This window comes from Staurois parvus, unplaced genomic scaffold, assembly GCF_062004578.1.
Source record: "Staurois parvus isolate SC_StPar_1 unplaced genomic scaffold, SC_StPar_1.0 ptg002045l, whole genome shotgun sequence".
NCBI lineage: Eukaryota > Metazoa > Chordata > Amphibia > Anura > Ranidae > Staurois > Staurois parvus.
Genome location: NW_028319841.1, coordinates 235,517 through 258,247, shown reverse-complemented (window position 1 = coordinate 258,247; position 22,731 = coordinate 235,517). Strand labels below are relative to the sequence as shown.

At 47.4% G+C, this 22,731-nt stretch overlaps 1 protein-coding gene across 1 annotated transcript in view; it reads right to left on the bottom strand.

Annotated features, from left to right (window-relative positions):
* The window catches only part of E2F8 (E2F transcription factor 8), a 32,328-nt gene extending 10,374 nt beyond the window's left edge, over positions 1 to 21,954 (bottom strand). Inside the window, exons 1-7 of the mRNA XM_089664798.1 lie at positions 21,937 to 21,954; positions 21,629 to 21,850; positions 15,948 to 16,104; positions 12,020 to 12,310; positions 10,452 to 10,613; positions 8,898 to 9,035; positions 3,729 to 3,926 (exon numbers count right to left, since the gene is read on the bottom strand). Of these exons, the coding sequence (XP_089520924.1) occupies positions 3,729 to 3,926; positions 8,898 to 9,035; positions 10,452 to 10,613; positions 12,020 to 12,310; positions 15,948 to 16,104; positions 21,629 to 21,850; positions 21,937 to 21,954 (1,186 nt within the window). The remainder of the gene's footprint in view (positions 1 to 3,728; positions 3,927 to 8,897; positions 9,036 to 10,451; positions 10,614 to 12,019; positions 12,311 to 15,947; positions 16,105 to 21,628; positions 21,851 to 21,936) is intronic.
* Between the last annotated feature and the right edge of the window lie 777 nt (positions 21,955 to 22,731).

The following is a 22,731-nucleotide window of genomic DNA, read 5'->3' as shown; positions in this document are numbered from 1 at the left end:
CTCACGGGCGATTTGACGGGGTGCAATTTGCAGCGGCAAGAATCTTCTGATTCCTGCTGCTGAGCTGGCTGCCCATTCACTATAAATGACAAGTTGGCAGCGTCCGCACAGCCAGAGATTACCTGCGATGATCGCTGCTGGATGCGATCTGTGTAAAGATTCCCGGTACTGCAAATCACCCCGAGGAGCTCACTGGATTTCTGGAAGGACCGTTATTTGCACCTGTCCAAAAAAATCTGGTTTGGTTTCAACACTTGCCGACCCGCCGCAACTGGTACGTTGCTGCCTGTTTCCGGGTCAGGGAGGCACGCGCCCGCCCACTCCCATGTGATTTGACACAGCGAGAGTCTGTCAGCAGATCCCTGACAATGATTCATGGCCGGGACCTGCTGATCAGCTGCGTCAAATCACAGCCTAGAGCTCCGTGTTGGTAAACAACACAGAGCTCTATGCAAAGAGACAGATCACTGGATTTCTCTTTATTAAAAAAAAAAAAAAAAGGAAGAAGAGCACACAGTAAACACATTAACCCCTTCACGCCAGCGCCTCCCGGCCCTTTAAGAGTTTCAGAAATCGGGATGGGCGGGCGTTTAGGGATCATGTGACGGCGGTCACATGATCGGGAAAGATCCCAATTGAAAGAGAAGACCGGGACTTTTCTGTGAGTACCGGACGTGTGCTGGGAGCGTGCGCTCTCAGCACTTATGTTTTTTTTTTTTTATCACTGAACGCAAATGTGCGGCCGCTTGGCGTCTAGGCATCTAATCCTACATCCACAGATGACATCTTAAGTGTGGGCAACTGACTGACACCTTGCGGCTTCACAGATGGGTGCTCACTATGTATGAATGAGGAGCAAATGGCCCCATAGTCTTCTGGGACACGCGACAGGGGAGGGGGGGGGGGGGACGACAACGTCTGCTTCCAATAGTCTAGGCCAGCGGTTCTCAACCTGGGGGTCGCGACCCCTTTGGGGGTCGAACGACCATTTCACAGGGGTCGCCTAAGACCATCGGAAAACACATATTTCCGATGGTCTTAGGAACCGAGACACCGCTCCTGTCTCAGGCGATCTGTGGGCGGGATGATATGCTGCCCCTGTAACCTGGCCACACCTCCGGGATCACTCAACAGCTCCGCCTCCTCGCCGCTGATTGGCCACCGGAACTGTAGCTCAGGAGAGGCACACAGGCGGCCAATCACCGGCGAGGAGGTGGAGCTTAGAGAGGAGGAGCCGAGCGGCAGCGCGCGGAGATCAAAGAAGATCGAGGGAGCTGCAGGAGCGAGTGAAGAGAGAGGCCAGAGAAGGAAGACAGCTGACGGGTAAGTGCAAATTTTGCTGCTGCAGCCAGGTATGCAGGCTGTAGATGGGAGAGGGAGAGAGCCCAGGCTGGAGCAGGGGTCAGCAAGGTAAGTATCATTGGTGTCAGTGGGAGGGATAGTGCCCCATCATTTGTGTCACTAATACCAACGATGGGGCACTATTCCTCCCCCCACTGACACCAACGATGGGACACTATTTCCCCCCCCCCTACTGACACCAATGATGGGTCACTATTCCCCCCCCCTGACCCCAATGATGGGGCACTATTCCCCCCCCTGACCCCAATGATGGGGCACTATTCCCCCCTCCACCACACTGACACCAATGATGGGGCACTATTCCCCCCTCCACCACACTGACACCAATGATGGGGCACTATTCCTCCCACTGACACCAATGATGGGGCACTATTCCTCCCACTGACACCAACGATGGGGCACTATTCCTCCCACTGACACCAACGATGAGGCACTATTCCTCCCACTGACACCAACGATGAGGCACTATTCCTCCCGCTGACACCAACGATGAGGCACTATTCCTCCCAATGACACCCACGATGGGGCACTATTCCTCCCACTGACACCCACAATGGGGCACTATTCCTCCCACTGACACCCACAATGGGGCACTATTCCTCCCACTGACACCCACAATGGGGCACTATTCCTCCCACTGACACCCACAATGGGGCACTATTCCTCCCACTGACACCCACAATGGGGCACTATTCCTCCCACTGACACCCACAATGGGGCACTATTCCTCCCACTGACACCCACAATGGGGCACTATTCCTCCCACTGACACCAATAATGGGGGCACTATTCCTCCCACTGATACCAATGATGGGACACTATTCCTCCCACTGACACCAATGATGGGGCACTATTCCTCCCACTGACACCAATGATGGGACACTATTCCTCCCACTGACACCAATGATGGGACACTATTCCTCCCACTGACACCAATGATGGGACACTATTCCTCCCACTGACACCAATGATGGGGCACTATTCCTCCCACTGACACCAATGATGGGGCACTATTCCTCCCCACTGACACCAATGATGGGGCACTATTCCTCCCACTGATACCAACGATGGGACACTATTCCTCCCACTGATACCAACGATGGGACACTATTCCTCCCACTGACACCAACGATGGGACACTATTCCTCCCACTGATACCAACGACGGGAAACTATTCCTCCCACTGATACAAACTATGGGACACTATTCCTCCCACTGACACCAACGATGGGACACTATTCATCCCACTGACATCAGTGATGGGGCGCTAGTCCTCCCACTGCAAAATTACAGTTATGAAGTAGCAACGAAAATAATTTTTATGGTTGGGGGTCACCACAACATGAGGAACTGTATTAAGGGGTCGTGGCATTAGAAAGGTTGAGAACCACTGGACTAGGCGATCGCAGTGGGAGCGGGTACCTGCCAAAATCGGCATTACAATTTGGTCCTTGTCAAAGTCGCACAAAACCTTACACTTGGCCATTTTTTTTGCTTTCAACACATCAACTTAAGGGACAACATGTTACATAGTTAGTCTGGCTGAAAAAAGACAAAAGTCCATCCAGTTCAACCATTAAAAAAAAAAAAAAAAAAAAATTATAATCCTACACCCACAGTTGATCCAGAGGAAGGCAAAAAAAAAAAAAAAAAAAAAACCCAGCAAAGCACGATCCAATTTGCTCCTGCAGGGAAAAAATTCCTTCCTGAGCCCCCGAGAGGCAATCAGATATTCCCTGGATCAACTTTCCCTATAAATGTGATATCCAGTTATATTCTGTGTATCCAGGAAAGAATACGGGAGTATTTTGCAGAATACATTTAGGCCAAAATTTATGAAGAAATTAGATCTTTAAAAAATTTTTTAATTGAATAGGTTTTAAGTAAAAAAAAAAAAATTCAAAATTTACATATAAAAATTTTATTAAAAAAAATAAACTAAGTTTTTTTTAAAAAACTTTTTTTTTTTTTTTTGGAATAGAACAGATGGAATAAATGGGAGGAATTTAAAAACTAAAAAAAGTTAAATATGCGTATGTATGCGGGAATAATATAAAATATAACGAGTTCACCTTTTTATCCTCTTTGGAAGATGTGGATCCCCAGAAAGGATTAGGAGAATGGGGGGTGGTTGGGGAGGGGGGGTGGTAGATAGGAGATATTGGGGGGGGGGAGGGCGTAATGGGCGATATGATTATTGTATTATCACTGTTATTGTTTTTAAAGAGAAAGTTTGTATCATTTATTCATTTGAAAATTAATAAAAATATAAAAAAAAAAAAAAGTGAATACAATCTTTATAGAAATAAATCTTAACGCTGACCTCGGAATCAATGGACATTAGGAGGATTAGGAAAGGTACGCACCGCTCTTTACAGGACTGCTGGGCGCAGAGTTGATCTTCCGCCGGTCATTTTCTATGCTCCTGGCCAGTTTGATTAAAGACTGGTGGCGGGTGAAGCTCTGCTTGCCGCGGGAGGAAAAGAGATTCTTGGCGCAATTCTCCTTAGGAGATCTCAGATCCAGGTCCACGGAGCCCGCTAAGCTGTGGCCAGGAGAGGACTCTGAAAAACAAAATAGGAGTCAGCAAATGGAATGGCTACATAATGAGAGGAACTCCGCGACATTGGAGAATTTAAAATGCCCCGATTTGAAGATGTATAGCCTAATGAGACTGCAAAACAGTGCCAAGTCCAAAATCTTTATTAGTATCGGATCACAAAATGACAACACGGAACAGCCAATGTGTTTTTTGGGGGCTCAAAGCCCTCCCACCCCACCCCCCTCCTTTTCAGACCTCAAATACGAAATATGTACAAAGCATATCTCTATACGTCTTAATTAAGAGCATTAACCCCTTCCAGTCCAGACGCTTCCCCCCCTTCCAGTCCGGGCGCTCTCCACCCCCTTCCAGTCCAGACCAACTTTCAGCGCTATCACACTTTGAATGACAACTGCGCGGTCATGCAACACTGTACCCATTTGCCATTTTTTAGAATTTTTTTCAGACAGATAAAGCTTTATTTTGGTGGTATTTATTCACCACTGGGAGTTTTATTTTTTTTGGCTGTATAAATGAAAAAGTCCAAAAATTTTGAAAATAACGTGTTTTTCTTATAAAATTTTGCAAATAAATATTATATCATAAATTTTTGCCAAAATTTATTCAGTTAATTTTTTAGTAGAAAAAAAAAAAATAACTCAAAATTAGTTCATAACCAAAAGTTATAATTTTGAAAACAATTTTTTTTTATATTATTTAGGTTTTTTTTTTTTTTAACATACTGTCACCCTAGCAGTACAGTGTCACCATGGTGGCACTGTACTACTTGTGGGGGGGCGATGATTTTTTTTGATTGATTTACATCCATAAAGGCTGTAAAAGCAATCATTTCTCCTTCTCTCTGGCTGCATTCCTGCAGCCATTGAGAAATACTGTGTGAGCTGTGATTGGTCACAGCTTGTCACATGGTACAAGGCTGTTGTGAATAGCACTGTACCATGTGACTTCTGTGATCATTCACAGATTTCACACGTAGTAAGCAATGATGTCAGAAGTGACATCTTGCTTACTACTCTGCATGTGATCACTGATTGGCCAAACAGTGATCACATGATCGGGACCTCGCACAGAGGTCCCGTACGTGGATTGGTGTTCCACTGTGTCCGGAGGACACAGCGGGCACCGGATTGTGGTGCTGCGTGCTCCCTGGGAGCGCGCACAAGCAGGGAGGTTGTTTATAAAACAGCCACCCGCCCCTTCACTGCCACCATCCGGCCGTTTATATACAACGGCCAGACGGGAAGTGGTTAAGTGCCATTTCTGTCTGCTGCTTCATTCCTCTATCTGCGTGAGTCACTTCTGACAAGTTTTCCTGACACCAAGAGAAAAATGGTGACAGGGGAGGGAGCTCCAGCAGACTGACAGCCTCAGCTCTGTTCCTGTTAAGCTGTGTAGTGGGGGTGTGTCTATTCCCTCCAATCAGCTCTCAGAGCTCTCTGACCCCTGCTTTGCAGAGCTGAGAGATCCTGTGTAATTTCTGTACTTTGGAAGGAGGTTTTACACAGATAGCTGCAGATAAACAGGTACAGCTTACGTAGGAGGATTGGTTTCATCTCTGCGTGTCACCTGAAGCTGTTCACTACGCCAGGTATATGGGAGGGTTTACAACCACTTTAAAAAGGTAAAGGGGAGCCACTAGTAATGGAGCTTGGATTTGGCTGAATCTGAACTCACCTGTCATTCTTGAGCCAGTCAGCCTCAGCCGGGAGGACAATCCTTGCCCAGCTGCTGCACATGCACAAAAGGGGCGAGGATGCCTGGTACATCACCAACCAAAAATCACCACAAAGTCTAGGACAAAGACTTAAAATGATGGTGGGGAATGTCCCAGCAGGAGCTCATTGGCCCGGGCCTCTGCCTTCGGGTTCAGAGCAAAGCCAAACCCAAAAAAAAAAAAAAAAAAAAATCGCCAAGAATTAAAGTAGAACTAAAAACACATTTTTATTTTTATTTTTGGATAGACTAAGGTTTAAGAATTAACACTTTTTGCCATCTGTGTTCCCATTGGGAAGATTTGCCTTCACTTCCTGTCCTATAGCCAAAACAGGAAGTGAGAGGAGAACCCCCACCAGATCTAGTGTCCCCATTGGAAGGTTGATGCAGCGCTGTGATAACTAAGTATCAAATCAAATATGGTTAACCATAGTAACTGTATGACTTAACAATAAAGTGGGTTTCAACCGTGAGAAAACAGTGTATTCTGTGTCAAACAGCCCGCACAATCTCGACACACAGTGATTCCCTCTATGACATATAAATCACTATTTATAGATGGTAAAGACAAAAAAATTGCAGTCCACAGTATCCAGTATAGATGTATAAACACGCTTTTAGAGGACACACATGCTCCTGTGCTCGTGCAAAGTGGTAGGTGACAATCCTTATATGGCTAGCATGCCCGCTCACCTTCCCCCTGCGACCCACAGGGGCCAAATAGCCTTACGGGTCACACCTTGACCCTATGCGTTTTCTCCAGGTGCATAATTATCAATCAATGAACAACAAGATCCCGTTATAAATACCAGGGGAAATGACCATGACACTATCCTGACGAAGCTACGAGGGGCGTGGCGTAACGCGTAGATGTGACGTAGTGACGTGGTGACGCACTTCCGGGTTGGCGCCATTTTGCTATACCAGAGTGCCTCAGTACACCCATGAGAGGTGTTACAAGTGAAATTTCGTCTGCTGAAATGTGAGTTGTAACTTGGCGGTTTTAAACAGAATAAATGTGATATACAGTTTTGCACTATGGAGGATCTTTGTGTTTTTGTTTCATGACTGCCACCATCCCATGAGTTAAGTACATGCCCAGCGGTACCTATTCAGGGGGAATAGCAGATGGTGAAGGAGAGAGCATTGGAGAGTGAAGAGTATCTTGCACCTGGAGAAAACGCATAGGGTCAAGGTGTGACCCGTAAGGCTATTTGGCCCCTGTGGGTCGCAGGGGGAAGGTGAGCGGGCATGCTAGCCATATAAGGATTGTCGCCTACCACTTTGCACGAGCACAGGAGCATGTGTGTCCTCTAAAAGCGTGTTTATACATCTATACTGGATACTGTGGACTGCAATTTTTTTGTCTTTACCATCTATAAATAGTGATTTATATGTCATAGAGCAGTGTTTCTCAACCTTTCTAACGCCGCGACCCCTTAATACAGTTCCTCATGTTGTGGTGACCCCCAACCATAAAATTATTTTCGTTGCTACTTCATAACTGTAATTTTGCGGGGGGAGGACTAGCGCCCCATCGTTGGTGTCAGTGGGGGGAGGAATAGCGCCCCATCGTTGGTGTCAGTGGGGGGAGGAATAGCGCCCCATCGTTGGTGTCAGTGGGGGGAGGAATAGCGCCCCATCGTTGGTGTCAGTGGGGGGAGGAATAGCGCCCCATCGTTGGTGTCAGTGGGGGGAGGAATAGCGCCCCATCGTTGGTGTCAGTGGGGGGAGGAATAGCGCCCCATCGTTGGTGTCAGTGGGGGGAGGAATAGCGCCCCATCGTTGGTGTCAGTGGGGGGAGGAATAGCGCCCCATCGTTGGTGTCAGTGGGGGGAGGAATAGCGCCCCATCGTTGGTGTCAGTGGGGGGAGGAATAGCGCCCCATCGTTGGTGTCAGTGGGGGGAGGAATAGCGCCCCATCGTTGGTGTCAGTGGGGGGAGGAATAGCGCCCCATCGTTGGTGTCAGTGGGGGGAGGAATAGCGCCCCATCGTTGGTGTCAGTGGGGGGAGGAATAGCGCCCCATCGTTGGTATTAGTGACAGCCTGGGCTCGCTCTCTCACTTACCTGTCAGCTGTCTTCCTTCTCTGGCCGCTCTCCTCTTCACTCGCTCCGGCAGCTCCCTCGATCTTCTTTGATGTACGCGCGCTGCTGCTCGGCTCCTCCTCTCCAAGCTCCACCTCCTCGCCGGTGATTGGCCGCCTGTGTGCCTCTCCTGAGCTACAGTTCCGGTGGCCAATCAGCGGCGAGGAGGCGGAGGTGTGGCCAGGTGACAGGAGCAGCGTATCATCCCGCCCACACATCGCCGGAGAGAGGAGCGGTGTCTCGGTTCCTAAGACCATCGGAAATATGTGTTTTCCGATGGTCTTAGGCGACCCCTGGGAAATGGTCGTTCGACCCCCAAAGGGGTCGCGACCCCCAGGTTGAGAACCGCTGTCAGAGGGAATCACTGTGTGATTGTGCGGGCTGTTTGACACAGAATACACTGTTTTAACAATAAAGTGGGTTTCAACCGTGAGAAATCATACAGTTACTATGGTTAACCATATTTGATTTGATACTTAGTTATCACAGCGCTACATCAATATTGATTATTTGTATATTATATGTCCATTTAAAAGGTGAGGATTGGATGTTGGCAGCTGTCTCTATATCATATATTGTAAACGCAGCAGCGCAGGTGGATTTACCACTTATTTCCCATTGGAAGGTTACCCACCTATTCCTGTCCTGGTGAACACCCAAGATTTGGGAATTTTGTTTCACGCTCGCTCTGGTAAACAGGACAAATAGAAAAGGCGACTGTCCCCAATGGGGATACAGACAGGGGTTCTAATCCCTCTCCACTCCATTCAACAAAAACATTAAAAAGCTGATGGAAAATTGAAACAGGTGTCACTGAACTCTCCCAGCAGGGACCCTTTTTCCTTTGACCACTAAAGAGGCGAGATCTCCTCCTGAGATTTGTGCACATTTCCCGACGTGTCTTTCATGTAAACAGCAGGTCTGTCAGATAGGCAGCCCAATGATCATATGATGGAGCACGCATGGCAGGCTGACAACACTGCTGCCAATTGCAAAGCACTAGCGTAGAGTTGTCAGCCTGCAACAGGAAGTGCTGTTAATGGCAGGATCTCCAGGGAAGCACAAATGAAGGATTAGCTTGTAAAAACTGCATCTAGTAAAGCATGAAATCAAATATATTCAGAGGTGCCACACACTTTAAAGTGCCTAGACAGATGGTCACATGACCTCACCTTGCTGTCCGGTACAAGGATCGGGCCCCGTCCACTGGAACGCTGGTTTCCGCCCCCTCTCCTCCGTCACATGGACTTTCTTAATGAGGCCCAGACTGCTCAGGACGTTGGCTATGTCATATAAACGCCGGATTTTTGCTGCAGAAAAGAAAATAAACAAATAAGTGGAATGTAGTCAATGTAGATTAATTCAACAAACCTTTCTGTGAAAGAAAAAAGTTGCATAGAGAGCAACAGTGAGCTGGTTTAGGATCAGATCCCATGCAGCCTGTTCATTATGTGCCTGTAAGATCCCATGCAAGCCTGGCCGTGCCGCCGCTAGGCTCAGGTCCCACGCACAGCCGGGCCGTGCCGCCGCTAGGCTCAGGTCCCACGCACAGCCGGGCCGTGCCGCCGCTAGGCTCAGGTCCCACGCACAGCCGGGCCGTGCCGCCGCTAGGCTCAGGTCCCACGCACAGCCGGGCCGTGCCGCCGCTAGGCTCAGGTCCCACGCACAGCCGGGCCGTGCCGCCGCTAGGCTCAGGTCCCACGCACAGCCGGGCCGTGCCGCCGCTAGGCTCAGGTCCCACGCACAGCCGGGCCGTGCCGCCGCTAGGCTCAGGTCCCACGCACAGCCGGGCCGTGCCGCCGCTAGGCTCAGGTCCCACGCACAGCCGGGCCGTGCCGCCGCTAGGCTCAGGTCCCACGCACAGCCGGGCCGTGCCGCCGCTAGGCTCAGGTCCCACGCACAGCCGGGCCGTGCCGCCGCTAGGCTCAGGTCCCACGCACAGCCGGGCCGTGCCGCCGCTAGGCTCAGGTCCCACGCACAGCCGGGCCGTGCCGCCGCTAGGCTCAGGTCCCACGCACAGCCTGGCCGTGCCGCCGCTAGGCTCAGGTCCCACACACAGCCTGGCCGTGCCGCCGCTAGGCTCAGGTCCCACGCAAGCCTGGTCATGCTGCGGCTAGGATCAGATCACATGCGGCCTGGTCATGCTGTGGCTAGGATCAGATCCCATGCGGCCTGGTCATGCTGTGGCTAGGATCAGATCCCATGCGGCCTGGTCATGCTGTGGCTAGGATCAGATCCCATGCGGCCTGGTCATGCTGTGGCTAGGATCAGATCCCATGCGGCCTGGTCATGCTGTGGCAAGGATCAGATCCCACGCAACCTGTTAATTTTATGTATAGGATTAGATCCCTTGAAGCCTTGCTTGATGTGCCTGTTTGATCTCATGCAGCCTGGTCTTGCTGTGGCTAGGATCAGATCCCATGCAGCCTATACATCGTGTGTCTAGGATCGGAACCCTTGCAAACTGGTCATGTGCAGGTAAACATTGATGCAAACACACTTCTATGGCCAGCTATCTGTGCCACTCCTTAGGTGCAGAAAGACACCAGGAGTTTTATGCCAGAGCTACCTTACAAATATCTGTGCACAAAAAAAAAAAAAAAAAAAAAAGGAAGCAAGCACCACTTTTTCATGGTCCAGTGTCAAAACACACATGAAAACATTTGGGAATCGCACGCATTCTGGTGTGAACCGGACCTTAGAACAGTTAATAAACAATAACTTACTTTTGAATTTGCTTTTATCTAAATCATCAATCTGATCTTCTCCGATGAGAATTTTGGCAGCGATTTCTAGGCTCACAATCTGCGGTTTGGACACCAGGAAGAGCATGACGAATCTCTGGCTCATCACCCGTAAAGACTTCTCCTTCCTGCTGTTCACTGATGCTGTGCGGACAAATGGCAAGGAGAAAATAAATAACACACACACACACACACACACACACACACACACACACACACACATTTACGAAAGCCCTGGTTAATGTAATTTTTGGTTTATGAATGAAAATCCATTGAAAATACTACCTCGGTTTACTAATTTTTTTTTTTCATAATACGCAGTGTATGTCGGTGCCGTTTTTTAAATGCAATTGCCGGCTTTTAATTTATTTCACTATAGCTCACAGAATTAGCTGTCACTTTCCTTGGAGCTAAAGGAAACGGTTTCTTTTATCCCGGGAAACAAACCAAAAAGGAAACATTTGTTTCTTTTATCTCCGCAAATTAACTAAAAGGAAACACTATTTCTTTTAACTCAGGGAAATAAACTAAAAAGGAAACATTGTTTCTTTTAGCTGGGGGGAAAGTGACTGCTGAATCTCTGAACTATAGTGAAGAAAAAAAAAACAAACAAACAACCGGCACCAACCTATAGTGACAGCGACTTTTTTTTTTTTTTTTTAGTTTTTTCTGACATCCGGAACGGATTAATTGCTTTTCAATGCATTCCTATGGGAAACAACATTTCGGTTTATGAACTATTCGCAATACGAAACGTCTCGGAGAACGCATTAAATTCATAAACCGAGGTACGCCTGTGTTTTTCTTCTAAATTTTCACTCTTTTCATTTAGATCATAAAAATTACCACCAAAAGAAGCCACTATTTATGTGTAAAAATTATATAAATTTCATTTGGGTACAGATTTGCATGACCACACAATTACCGGTAAAGTAGTGCCGCACTGAATAGCAAAAAATACCTTTGTCATGAAGGGCACACAATCTTCCGGAGCTTAAGTAATTAATAAGTGCCAGGATGTTTATTTTTTTCTTTTAAATAAATGGAGTTCGTCTTTGAGCTCACCAGCAGGGGCGGACTGACCATTTGGAAACTTGGGCACTGCCCGAGAGCCCGGGTCAGTAGGGGGCCCCATGAGATGCCCCTGGTACCTCTCTCGTAGGCTTTTTTTTTTTAGTTTGGGCAAGGACACAAGGGCCCCATGATCCCCTATTGCCCGGGGGCCCCATGAGTTGTCAGTCCGCCCCTGGGGCTCCATGATCCCCTATTGCCCGGGGGCCCCATGAGTTGTCAGTCCGCCCCTGGGGCTCCATGATCCCCTATTGCCCGGGGGCCCCATGAGTTGTCAGTCCGCCCCTGGGGCTCCATGATCCCCTATTGCCCGGGGGCCCCATGAGTTGTCAGTCCGCCCCTGCTCACCAGTGTAGCTCATCCCCATGGAGGACAGACCACACCAATGAATATAAAGAGCTCAGAGAAGTGATGACAGCCCCCCCCCATGTCATGAGTCCAGGACCTCACAAAGATGTGGACCCCCTTAAAGATTTTACCGGCTCTGAACTCCAGTCCCGGCAGCTCCACGAAGCTGATCTCCGTCTGCTTCACCAGCGATTTGGGAATTGGGGTTTCATCCAGAGACTCCGGCTCCTCCTGCTCTCGTTTCTTCAGGTGGAGGATCTGGTCGGCGTATTTGCACTCCTCCCCAACCTGTCGCAACGCCTGGAAGGTTTTGTTGAGGTTATGGCGGCCGTGCCAGATGTACTTGTTCTTGGCCAGACGGCTAACCATGTGCAAGCTTTCCAGGACGTTAACGATATCGTAAATTCGTCTGCGTTCAACATCTGTGGGAAGACATCGATCGACACATGAAAAGGGGAGGAAACCTCCAGACGACAAATATAATCAACGAGTTTAAAAGTAACTCTGCTTTAAATCTGAACTCTGGCCTCCCCTTCAGTCTCATATCCTCCCCACACACACCCCCCTTCAGTGTTACATCCTCCCTCCACCCACCGCCCCCCTTCAGTCTTCTATACTCCCTCCACCCCCCCCATTTAGTCTTCTATCCGCCCTCCTTCCCCCCTTCCTTCAGTCTTGCCCAGGTGTACCGGCTCCTCCCCTCCAGTCTTGCCCAGGTGTACCGGCTCCTCCCCTCCAGTCTTGCCCAGGTGTACCGGCTCCTCCCCTCCAGTCTTGCCCAGGTGTACCGGCTCCTCCCCTCCAGTCTTGCCCAGGTGTACCGGCTCCTCCCCTCCAGTCTTGCCCAGGTGTACCGGCTCCTCCCCTCCAGTCTTGCCCAGGTGTACCGGCTCCTCCCCTCCAGTCTTGCCCAGGTGTACCGGCTCCTCCCCTCCAGTCTTGCCCAGGTGTACCGGCTCCTCCCCTCCAGTCTTGCCCAGGTGTACCGGCTCCTCCCCTCCAGTCTTGCCCAGGTGTACCGGCTCCTCCCCTCCAGTCTTGCCCAGGTGTACCGGCTCCTCCCCTCCAGTCTTGCCCAGGTGTACCGGCTCCTCCCCTCCAGTCTTGCCCAGGTGTACCGGCTCCTCCCCTCCAGTCTTGCCCAGGTGTACCGGCTCCTCCCCTCCAGTCTTGCCCAGGTGTACCGGCTCCTCCCCTCCAGTCTTGCCCAGGTGTACCGGCTCCTCCCCTCCAGTCTTGCCCAGGTGTACCGGCTCCTCCCCTCCAGTCTTGCCCAGGTGTACCGGCTCCTCCCCTCCAGTCTTGCCCAGGTGTACCGGCTCCTCCCCTCCAGTCTTGCCCAGGTGTACCGGCTCCTCCCCTCCAGTCTTGCCCAGGTGTACCGGCTCCTCCCCTCCAGTCTTGCCCAGGTGTACCGGCTCCTCCCCTCCAGTCTTGCCCAGGTGTACCGGCTCCTCCCCTCCAGTCTTGCCCAGGTGTACCGGCTCCTCCCCTCCAGTCTTGCCCAGGTGTACCGGCTCCTCCCCTCCAGTCTTGCCCAGGTGTACCGGCTCCTCCCCTCCAGTCTTGCCCAGGTGTACCGGCTCCTCCCCTCCAGTCTTGCCCAGGTGTACCGGCTCCTACCCCTCCAGTCTTGCCCAGGTGTACCGGCTCCTACCCCTCCAGTCTTGCCCAGGTGTACCGGCTCCTACCCCTCCAGTCTTGCCCAGGTATACCGGCTCCTACCCCTCCAGTCTTGCCCAGGTGTACCGGCTCCTACCCCTCCAGTCTTGCCCAGGTGTACCGGCTCCTCCCCTCCAGTCTTGCCCAGGTGTACCGGCTCCTCCCCTCCAGTCTTGCCCAGGTGTACCGGCTCCTCCCCTCCAGTCTTGCCCAGGTGTACCGGCTCCTCCCCTCCAGTCTTATATCCCCCCTCCATCCCCGCTTCCTCCAGCCTTGCACCGTTGTACCGGCTCCTCTCCTGGACTGAAAATGGCTTCCTCTGATTCTACTGCATTCTGCAAATTTTTCGCCATGTGCAGAAGCAGCAAGCAGGTCAGAGCCTGCATAGTTTCCTGGCTGCACGGAGTTTGCACGGTCTCCTTTTTATTGCATGGGTTTCCTCCAGACACTCCAGTTTTCTCCCACAATCCAAAGTTTACAGCTATTTAAAGTCGATTAACAAAAAGTCTCATCTGACAACATCAAGCCCCTTTCTCCACTTTGATTTCAGGTTCGATAACGCAGAGAATCGAGTTTTAATATCCTTAACCCCTTGGCACCGGCGCCTCCCGGCCCTAAGGGTTTTAGAAGCCAGGAGGCGGGGCAGGAATTTAGGGTCATGTGACAGCCGTGATTTGCCGTCACATGATCGGGAAAGGTCCCGATTGAAAGAGGAGATCGGGACCTTTCTGAGTACCGGACATGTGTGCTGGGAGTGTGCAGGGCGCGCGCTCTCAGCACATATGTTTTTCTTAATTGCACACAAAAGTGCGTCCGCTCGGCGTCTAGGCCCAGACCCCCGGAGGCTGCACATTTGTGTGCGGTCGGGCTGAAGATGTTAAGCCCGAGTTCACACTGATGCGGTGTGGAATTCGCAGCATTTTCTGTGCGAATTCCACCCACACCATATCAGAATCGCACCCCGTTCATGCGATCCGCTGTGGGTGTGTATGTTAACGAAAGTGATCCACATAGCACGGTGCGATGTGCAGAATCGGATCGCATAGGTGTGAATACCCAATGCGATCTGATTCTAGTACGGACCAAAAATGGGTCCTGCGCATTTTTTGGTGCCTGTGTGGTGTGATTAGAGGCTCTGATCGCACCGCACACAAACTGCATGTGATTCGCACAGGAATGCAGGCTATAAATGTGGAGTTTCACGCCTCTACTCTCATCATTGGGGTACCCCCCCCCCCCCCCAGACCAGGACTCTTACTTTATCCAAATGAAGCCTGCAGGTCATATTATTTAAAGCCAATTGGAAACCACAGCGCCATCTAGCAATACCCTAGGGGAACACCACCCTGCCTTCATCATGCCCGCGTGGAATGTCACGCCATGAATGTGTGATCAGGGAGCAAACACAAGCCTCAGCGCTTCCTCTCCACCATGACACCTTCATTCACATCCTCCATCCATCATCCATGGAAATGGAAAGTATTTCACAGCAGAGCAGCAGGAATCTCCGCCATCTTTAACCCCTCCCCTACAGGGCACTTATACCCCCTTCCCGCCCAGGCCAATTTTCAGCGCTGCCGCACTTTGAATGACAATTGCGCGGTTATGCAGCACTGTACCCATATGAAATTTTTATCTTTTTTTGAGACAGAGCTTTCTTTTGGTGGTATTTAATCACCTGTGGGATTTTTATTTTTTACTAAAAAAAAAAAAAAAAAAAAAAAAAAAAAAAAGCAAAAAACACGTTTGTTCTTGGTTTTTGTTATAAAATTTTGTAAATAAGTGATTTTTCTCCTTCACTGATGTGCGCTAATGAGGCTGCAGTGATGGGCACTGACATGTGGCATTGATGGCCACTGATGAGCACTGGCAGGTGGCACTGCTGGGCCTACACTGATCATCATTGCCCTGATGATCAGTGTAGATGTCCCCTCCGAGGAATGCCGATTACCGGCTCTCCTCTTTTGTCAGCGTGACAGCTCGTGAGGAGAGAAATGCTGATTACCGGCTCTCCTCTCCTCTGTCAGCGTGACAGCTCGCGAGAAGAAAAATGACAATAAGCGGCATTTCCCCATTTACATGCGATCAGCTGTGATTGGACACAGCTGATCACATGACCGAGCCGACATCTTTGGCTCTTTCCTCTGATCCATGATCCCCTGTGTCCGAGGTATACAGCGCATCACCGATCGCCGCGCCCCCCCGGATCTGCGTATGCACGGTTAGAGTGGGAGGACGTCATATGACGTCCTCCCAGAACAAGAGAACCGCCTTGCGCACATCATTACCTTATATGGCGGGTGGGAGGCGGTTAAATGCAATGGCCTCTTTGGTTGCATACAGAAGAAAAAAAAAAAAAAAAAAAATACGGGGAATTAAAATATCAGGAATCCTTACTCAGCTCTCCTGCGACTTCATCCAGACAGATGCTGTTATTGACGGCCGGATTGGGGTAATCGGGGTACCGCGCCAGAAATTTATGGCACAGCAAACCCAAACTTTTTTCTTTGCGGCTCGGCAGTGTTTTTTCAAGTTCGTCTCCGGAAAACTGTTCCTGGAAAATGCAGAATTGGATTGGTTAGAGGCACGCGTAAAACCACATCACAAATGGTGCTTATGGGAGGATTTACTACAACTGGTCCCTATGAAGAGCTGCCCCAGATTTTACACTCTCCGGTCCGCTTCCAGGTTTTATTTTCAAAGGTTAACCCTTTGCCCTCAACAGGATTCCCCCCCCTCCCCACCCCTTGCTGACCTGGTCATTTTTTGTGAAACGGAGTTGCGTTACTTTAACAACTGCGCAGTCATGCAATGTGGCACCCAAAATGAAATTTGTCTTTTTTTTTTTCCAACAAATGGAGCTTTCTTTCAGTGGTATTTGATTGCCTGTGCAGTTTTTTATTTTTTGCGCTATAAACAAAAAAAAAAAAAAAAAAGGATTGACAATTTTGAGAAAAAATATAATTTTTTTTTGAGCATTAAACGTGTCCAGTAAAAAAAAATTTTTTTAAATTGATTTAAAAAAATAACATTTTTTTTTACTGGACATGTTTAATGTTTTTCAGCAAAATGAGGCCAAAATGTGTTCTGCAACATGTCTTTGCTACAAAAAATAAAATAAAAATATCCCAATACGTGTAAGTTAATTGGCTTACGTGAAAGTTATAGCGTCTGCAAATGGTGGAATATATACTGGACTTTTTTTCCCCCCAATACTAGTAATGGAGGGGATCAGCGACTTATTGCGGGCATTCTGACGGGGGGGGGGGAAACTGACTTGGTGTCACTGACATCCCCAATGATACCAATACAGTGATCAGTGCTAATAAAAAGCACTGAAAGTGTACTAATGGCACTGGGCAGGAAGGGGTTAACATCTGGGGCGATCAAAGGGTTAACTGTGTGCTGTCTTACTGTGTGTGCGTTTCACGGTGTGAGCACATTACTTTGTATTGCTCGGCTATGCAGAGCAATACAAAGCAAAGTGCTGGAGTTGACAGTGGAGAGATCTGTATTGTTTACAGCCAATGCCTGAGCTAAGGCCAGATGGGTTCCAGGAAGTAAATGCTATGCAGAGCAATACAAAGCAGTGTGCTGAAGTGGACAGTGGAGAGATCTGTATTGTTTACAGCCAATGCCTGAGCTAAGGGCAGACAGCTTCCAGGAAGTAATTGCAATGCAGTGTGCTGGAGTTGACAGTGGAGAGATCTGTATTGTTTACATGCAGACCTCTCCCCTTTCAGCGATACTCGGCAATCGCCGGGTGCCGGCGGGGAATGTGATCGACAGCTGAGGCCGCCAATGGCGGCGCGGGTAGGGCACGCGCACCCCTAGCCGGAAATGCAAAATCTTTTTTTTTTTTTTAATTTCTGTTCTAAAAATTAAATTTTTTTATCTGACCTGATTTATTTGTTGGATTTTTTTTTTTTTTTAGGGCTCATTCACAAAGGCCCATACAGCATGCAAGAGCCGTTCTATTTCCCATGCTGCATGCTAGCTGTCCATGTTGATCATTGGAAACACAACAGCTGTATAGACTTTTCCAAAATTGACAGAACGTGCGGGGGCCCCAAACGCACGCCGACTTCCTTCGGGGGCCACACACCCGTCCCTGCAGGCCTGTCAAACGGAGACGTGTGGGCGAGTCTATACAGCCGTCGTGTCTCTCCGTGGATTACCATGAACTGTCTGCACGCAGCGCGGGAATAAACAAATGGCTCTTGCGTGCTGTATGGGATTTTGTGTCTGTGTGAAGGAGCCCTAAAAAAATTTAAAAAAAAAGGAAAAAAATTAAATTTTTTTTGTACTCGCCGTAAAATATTTCTCTGAGTTCATCACCGGACACAGCGTCTTCTATTCCTGACCATAGGTGGCGATAGAACACTATGGTCGGGAATAGAAGTAGCTGTGTCTGACGATGAACACAAGAGAAAACGGGAATATTTTGTACTCACCGTAAAAATTCTTTCTCCGAATGCATTGACTGACACAGTGTCTTCTATTCCCGACCATAGGGGGCGATAGAACACCATGGTCAGGAACAGAAGACGATGTTTCAATTAATGTAAGAGAAAAGAAAAAAAAAAAAAAAAAAAAAAAAAGGGGATTTTTTTTGTACTCATAAAATCCTACATTTTTTTTTTTTTTTTTTTTTATAACCTGGTCCAATTGGATTAAAATGGGTTTTCTCTTACATTCATTGGTGGACACGGCGTCTTCTATTCCCGACCATAGGGTTGCAATGCCACCTACGGCCGGGAATAGAAGATGCCGTGTCCGTCAATGAATGTAAGAGAAAACCCATTTTAATCCAATTGGACCAGGTTATTAAAAAAAAAAAAAAAAAAAAAAAACCTAATTGGCGCAACAATGAATAGTAATTACCATAGCTGAATTTTGTACAGTGAGTGAGCAAGACGGAAAATAAAAACAAACAGCTCTTGCTTGCTGCGTGAGCCTTTGCGCCCATGCGAGTGAGCCCCAAAAGAAGAAAAGAAAAAAAGAAAAAACACAAAAAGAAAATATTAACAAGCATAAAAAAGAAAAAAAAAAAAAGGAAAAACAAAAAAAGGATAAAAAAAAAAAAAAAAAAAAGAAAAAACAAAGAGAGCATACAAAATAAAACAGATACAAAAAAGGAAGAAAAATAAAAAAATGAAGAGGAAAAAGAGAGTTTAAATAAAAAATAAAGGAAAAAATAAAGAAAAATAAAAAGAACAAAAAGGAAAAGAAAGATATTTCCAGGGAATATCCGATTGCCTCTCGGGGATCAGGAAGGATTTTTTTTTTCCCCGGCAGGTGCAAATTGGATCATGCTTTGCTGGGTTTTTTTGCCATCCTCTGAATTAACTGTGGGTATAGGATTATAACTTTTTTTTTTTTTCTATGGTTGAACTGGATGGACTTTTGTGACTAACTATGTAAAAGAGTAAAGAAAAAATAAAAATATAAAAAAAAAAAAAATAGAAGAAAAAAGAAATATAAAAAAAAGAAAAAAAAAGGATAAAAAAAAGGAAAAAAAAAATAAAAAACAAAGAATAAAAAAAAAAAAGATAAAAAAAAAAAACAACAAAGAAAAAGAATAAAAGGATAAAAAAAAAATGAATAAATAAAAAGAAGAAAGAATAAAAAGGATAAAGAAGAAAAATAAAAAGAAAAAGAAAGAAAAAAAAAGAAAGAAAAAAAGAATAAAAAATAAAGAACATTACGGTCTACACTGTATCCTGTCTGCAAAACGGTAAGTAATATTGCATACCTGTTTTATGACTGTGCTTTATAGTTGTATTTGTGCTATATGCTACATTGTATATTCTTATACCAATAAAATTATTTTTGGAAAAATAAATAAATAAAGAAGAAAGAAAAAGAATAAAAAAGGATAAAAGAAGAAAGAAAAAGAAAAAAAAAAAAAAACCAACAGCAGCAGCAGCCTAGTCAGCTGCCTGCATGGAGCTTGGGAAACAAATGTCTTGCACGCTGTAAGCTCCATGTATTTGTGTGAATGAGTCCCCCTCCCTCCCCCACAAAAAAATGCAAACAGGTGTAGAGAGGTACAGATGGAGAAGCCAGATCATCACTAAACCTAGAAAAGCTGCACAGAGCCCAAAATGAGCCGATTTAACAGGAACATCAGAGCTGCCAAACGACTTGACATGAGCGGCTGAAAAGGGCTACAAAGCCAGAGAACCCGTCTCAGCGGGACGCCTTTCAGGTGTCGGTAAAGTGCGACTTGTACACAAGATTGATTCCCGGAATGGTAGAAAGCAGCGTGTTCCCTCTACAGGTGCGGGATTCGGCATTTACAATCCTGAGTGTATTCTGAGTTGCAGACAATAGACCTCTAAACAGACGCTCCATTTACATCTGAACTGACTGCAGTCCAGAAAAAACTACTCTTAAAAAAAAAAAAACCCCACCAAAAAACAAACCAAATCCACATCTACTGTACAGTATTAAGGAGGTTCCCCTCCCTGGAGGAGTTCCAGAAAAGTAAAATAAAGATCAGAGCCGCTCCTCATCAGCACGCTGGGGCCGGTCGGGTCCGAACCAAGAAAAAAAAAAAGGATGCTCATGTAAACCAATGGGAACTTTTCTACCTGTGCCAATCAGAATCAGGTAATGGGGGGGCAAGTGCAAACACAGCACACCTCCCCCGACTCCCACTGAGGGTGAGGCACAGATCAGTGACTCCGGATGTCAGCATTAAGGAACCAGCCAATTTGCAGATTAATAGGTTATAGTTTAGGATCAACATAGCCCCATCATTGATCAAAATGGAGTTCTTTAACCCCTCTCCCTCCGGAGGATTTACCCCCCCCCCCCTTCTTGACGGGGCTATTTTTTGCGATACGGCGCTGCGTTACTTTAACTGATAATTGCGCAGTCATGCATAGATAAATGAAATTTACGTCCTCCCCCCCCCCCCCACAAATAGAGCTCTCTTTGTGGTATTTGATTGCCTGTGCAGTTTTTATTTTTTGCACTATAAAACAAAAAGACCAACAATTAAAAAAATAATAATATTTTTGACTTTTTGCTAGAAAACATTCTGTACAAAAAAAAAAAAAAAAAAAAATCAAATTTCGTCATAAATTTGGCCAAAATTTATTCTGCGACATGTCTGAGCTAAAAACAAAAAAAAAATTACCCCAATACGTGTAAATTAATCGGTTTACGTGAAAGTTATAGCGTTCACAAATGGAGGTATATATACACACTGGAATTTTATTTTTATACTAGTAATGGTGGCGATCAGCGACTTATAGTGGGACTGCGGCGGGCATTCTGGCACTGGGGGGAAATATATATATATATATATACACACACACATATATACATACACACACACACACACACACTTTATATTTATACACACACACACACACACACACACACACACACACACACACACACACCTCAGTTTACGGATTTACTGACTTCTCCGGGACGTTTCGCATTGCGAAAAAATTCGTAAACCGAAACGTGGTTTCCCATAGGAATGCATTGAAAACCAATTAATCCGTTCCGGAGGTCAGAAAAAAGTAAAAAAAAAAAAAAAAAAGGGAGGGAAGAGAAGAAGGGAGGAGTCGCTGTCACTATAGGTCGGTGCCGGTTTTTAAATGTAATTACCGGCTTTTTTTTTTCCTTCACTATAGCTCAGAGAATCAGCTGTCACTTTCCCCCCAGCTAAAAGGAACAAATGTTTCCTTTTAGTTCATTTCCAGAGTTAAAAGAAGCAAATGTTTCCTTTTAGTTCATTTCTGGAGTTAAAAGAAACAAAGTTTCCTTTAGCTCCCAGGAAAGCGACAGCTACTTCTGTGAGCTATAGTGAAAAAAAAAAAAAAAAAACGCCGGCAATTGCATTTAAAAGAAATCGGCACCGACATACACTTCGTATTATGAAAAAAATTTGTACACCGAGGTATTAGTTTCAATAAATTTTCATTCATAAACCAAAAACGACGTTAACCGCGGCATTTGTAAACCGAGGTACTCCTGTATATATAAACTGCTATATACAAATCTGCAAATGACGCAACAGGTTCTCTTTAGACCTGTGCAGTCGGCATTCGCTGTACCTCCAGCATCTCCCGCTCTCGGTTCCGGATTTCAGGACTGGCTGCGCTGATGAGCATCTTCAGGTTCGCCGTGGGGGTCCATGGGTCGTTGTTATTACTCTCCGGTGGTTTGGTCGGCGTCGTTAGGGCGGTAGGCGGACATTGAAGCTCCGATAACACCGGCGTCGGCTGCTTTGATGGGGTGCGCAAGACTCTCTTGTTCAAGTGCAAAATGGAATTCTCCTGGAAAGAGGAAAAAAAATGGCGGATTATCGGTCAGCGTGGTTTGCGACCAATCAGGTACAATCAGGAACATGATTTCTACTCACTTTCTGAGCTTCCTCCATATTGGATATGTTGGGTGGTGTCCTCAAAGCGATGTGTAGATCCTCACATAGGGGCCCTGGGAGGACATAGAAAGAAGCCAAGTTATTGTAAAGCTTATAGAGAACGATCTTCCCTACAGGGCGAATGGTGGAAATGGATATAAACCTCGCATCCCACCTGATGTAGAACATCGCACAACGGAAAATGGCCTAAAACGGCCTACACATGGCTCGAATTTTCACCAATTCCTGTTGAATTGCAGCCATGGTTGGCCAAGTCAGCACCATCTAGATCCAGAGGCAGGCGGAATATTATAGGCCAAACAGTCACTGTAGGGAATAACCCTTGGTTCACACCTAAGCGGTTTCTGCAGCAGTTTGCGGTTTAAATCTGCCTAGCAACAAGAAAAAAAAAAAAAGAAACCATCAAAAATAAAGGTTCAAAAATGGCTCAAACGCAACTTGCATAGGTGTGAACCAAGCCTAAGAAGCCATCGCTGTTCAGGTATTCCCAGCCAAGTCACGGAACGTCCGAGGACGAGGGCTCCAAATACCTTGGGATTCTTCCTGAGATTGCTAGGGCTCCTGGAGTAGAGCACAAATGACAGCCTGAACTCCTGCCAACCCCCGGCCACCCGTGCGAGGGACCACCCGTTTCCCCCTCCCTAAGGGGGCTGCCCAGTTTCCCCTCCCTAAGGCGCCAGCACGAGGGGCCGCCCGTTTCCCCCTCCCTAAGGGGGCCGCCCGTTTCCCCACCCCCTAAGGCGCCAGCGCGAGGGGCCGCCCGTTTCCCCACCC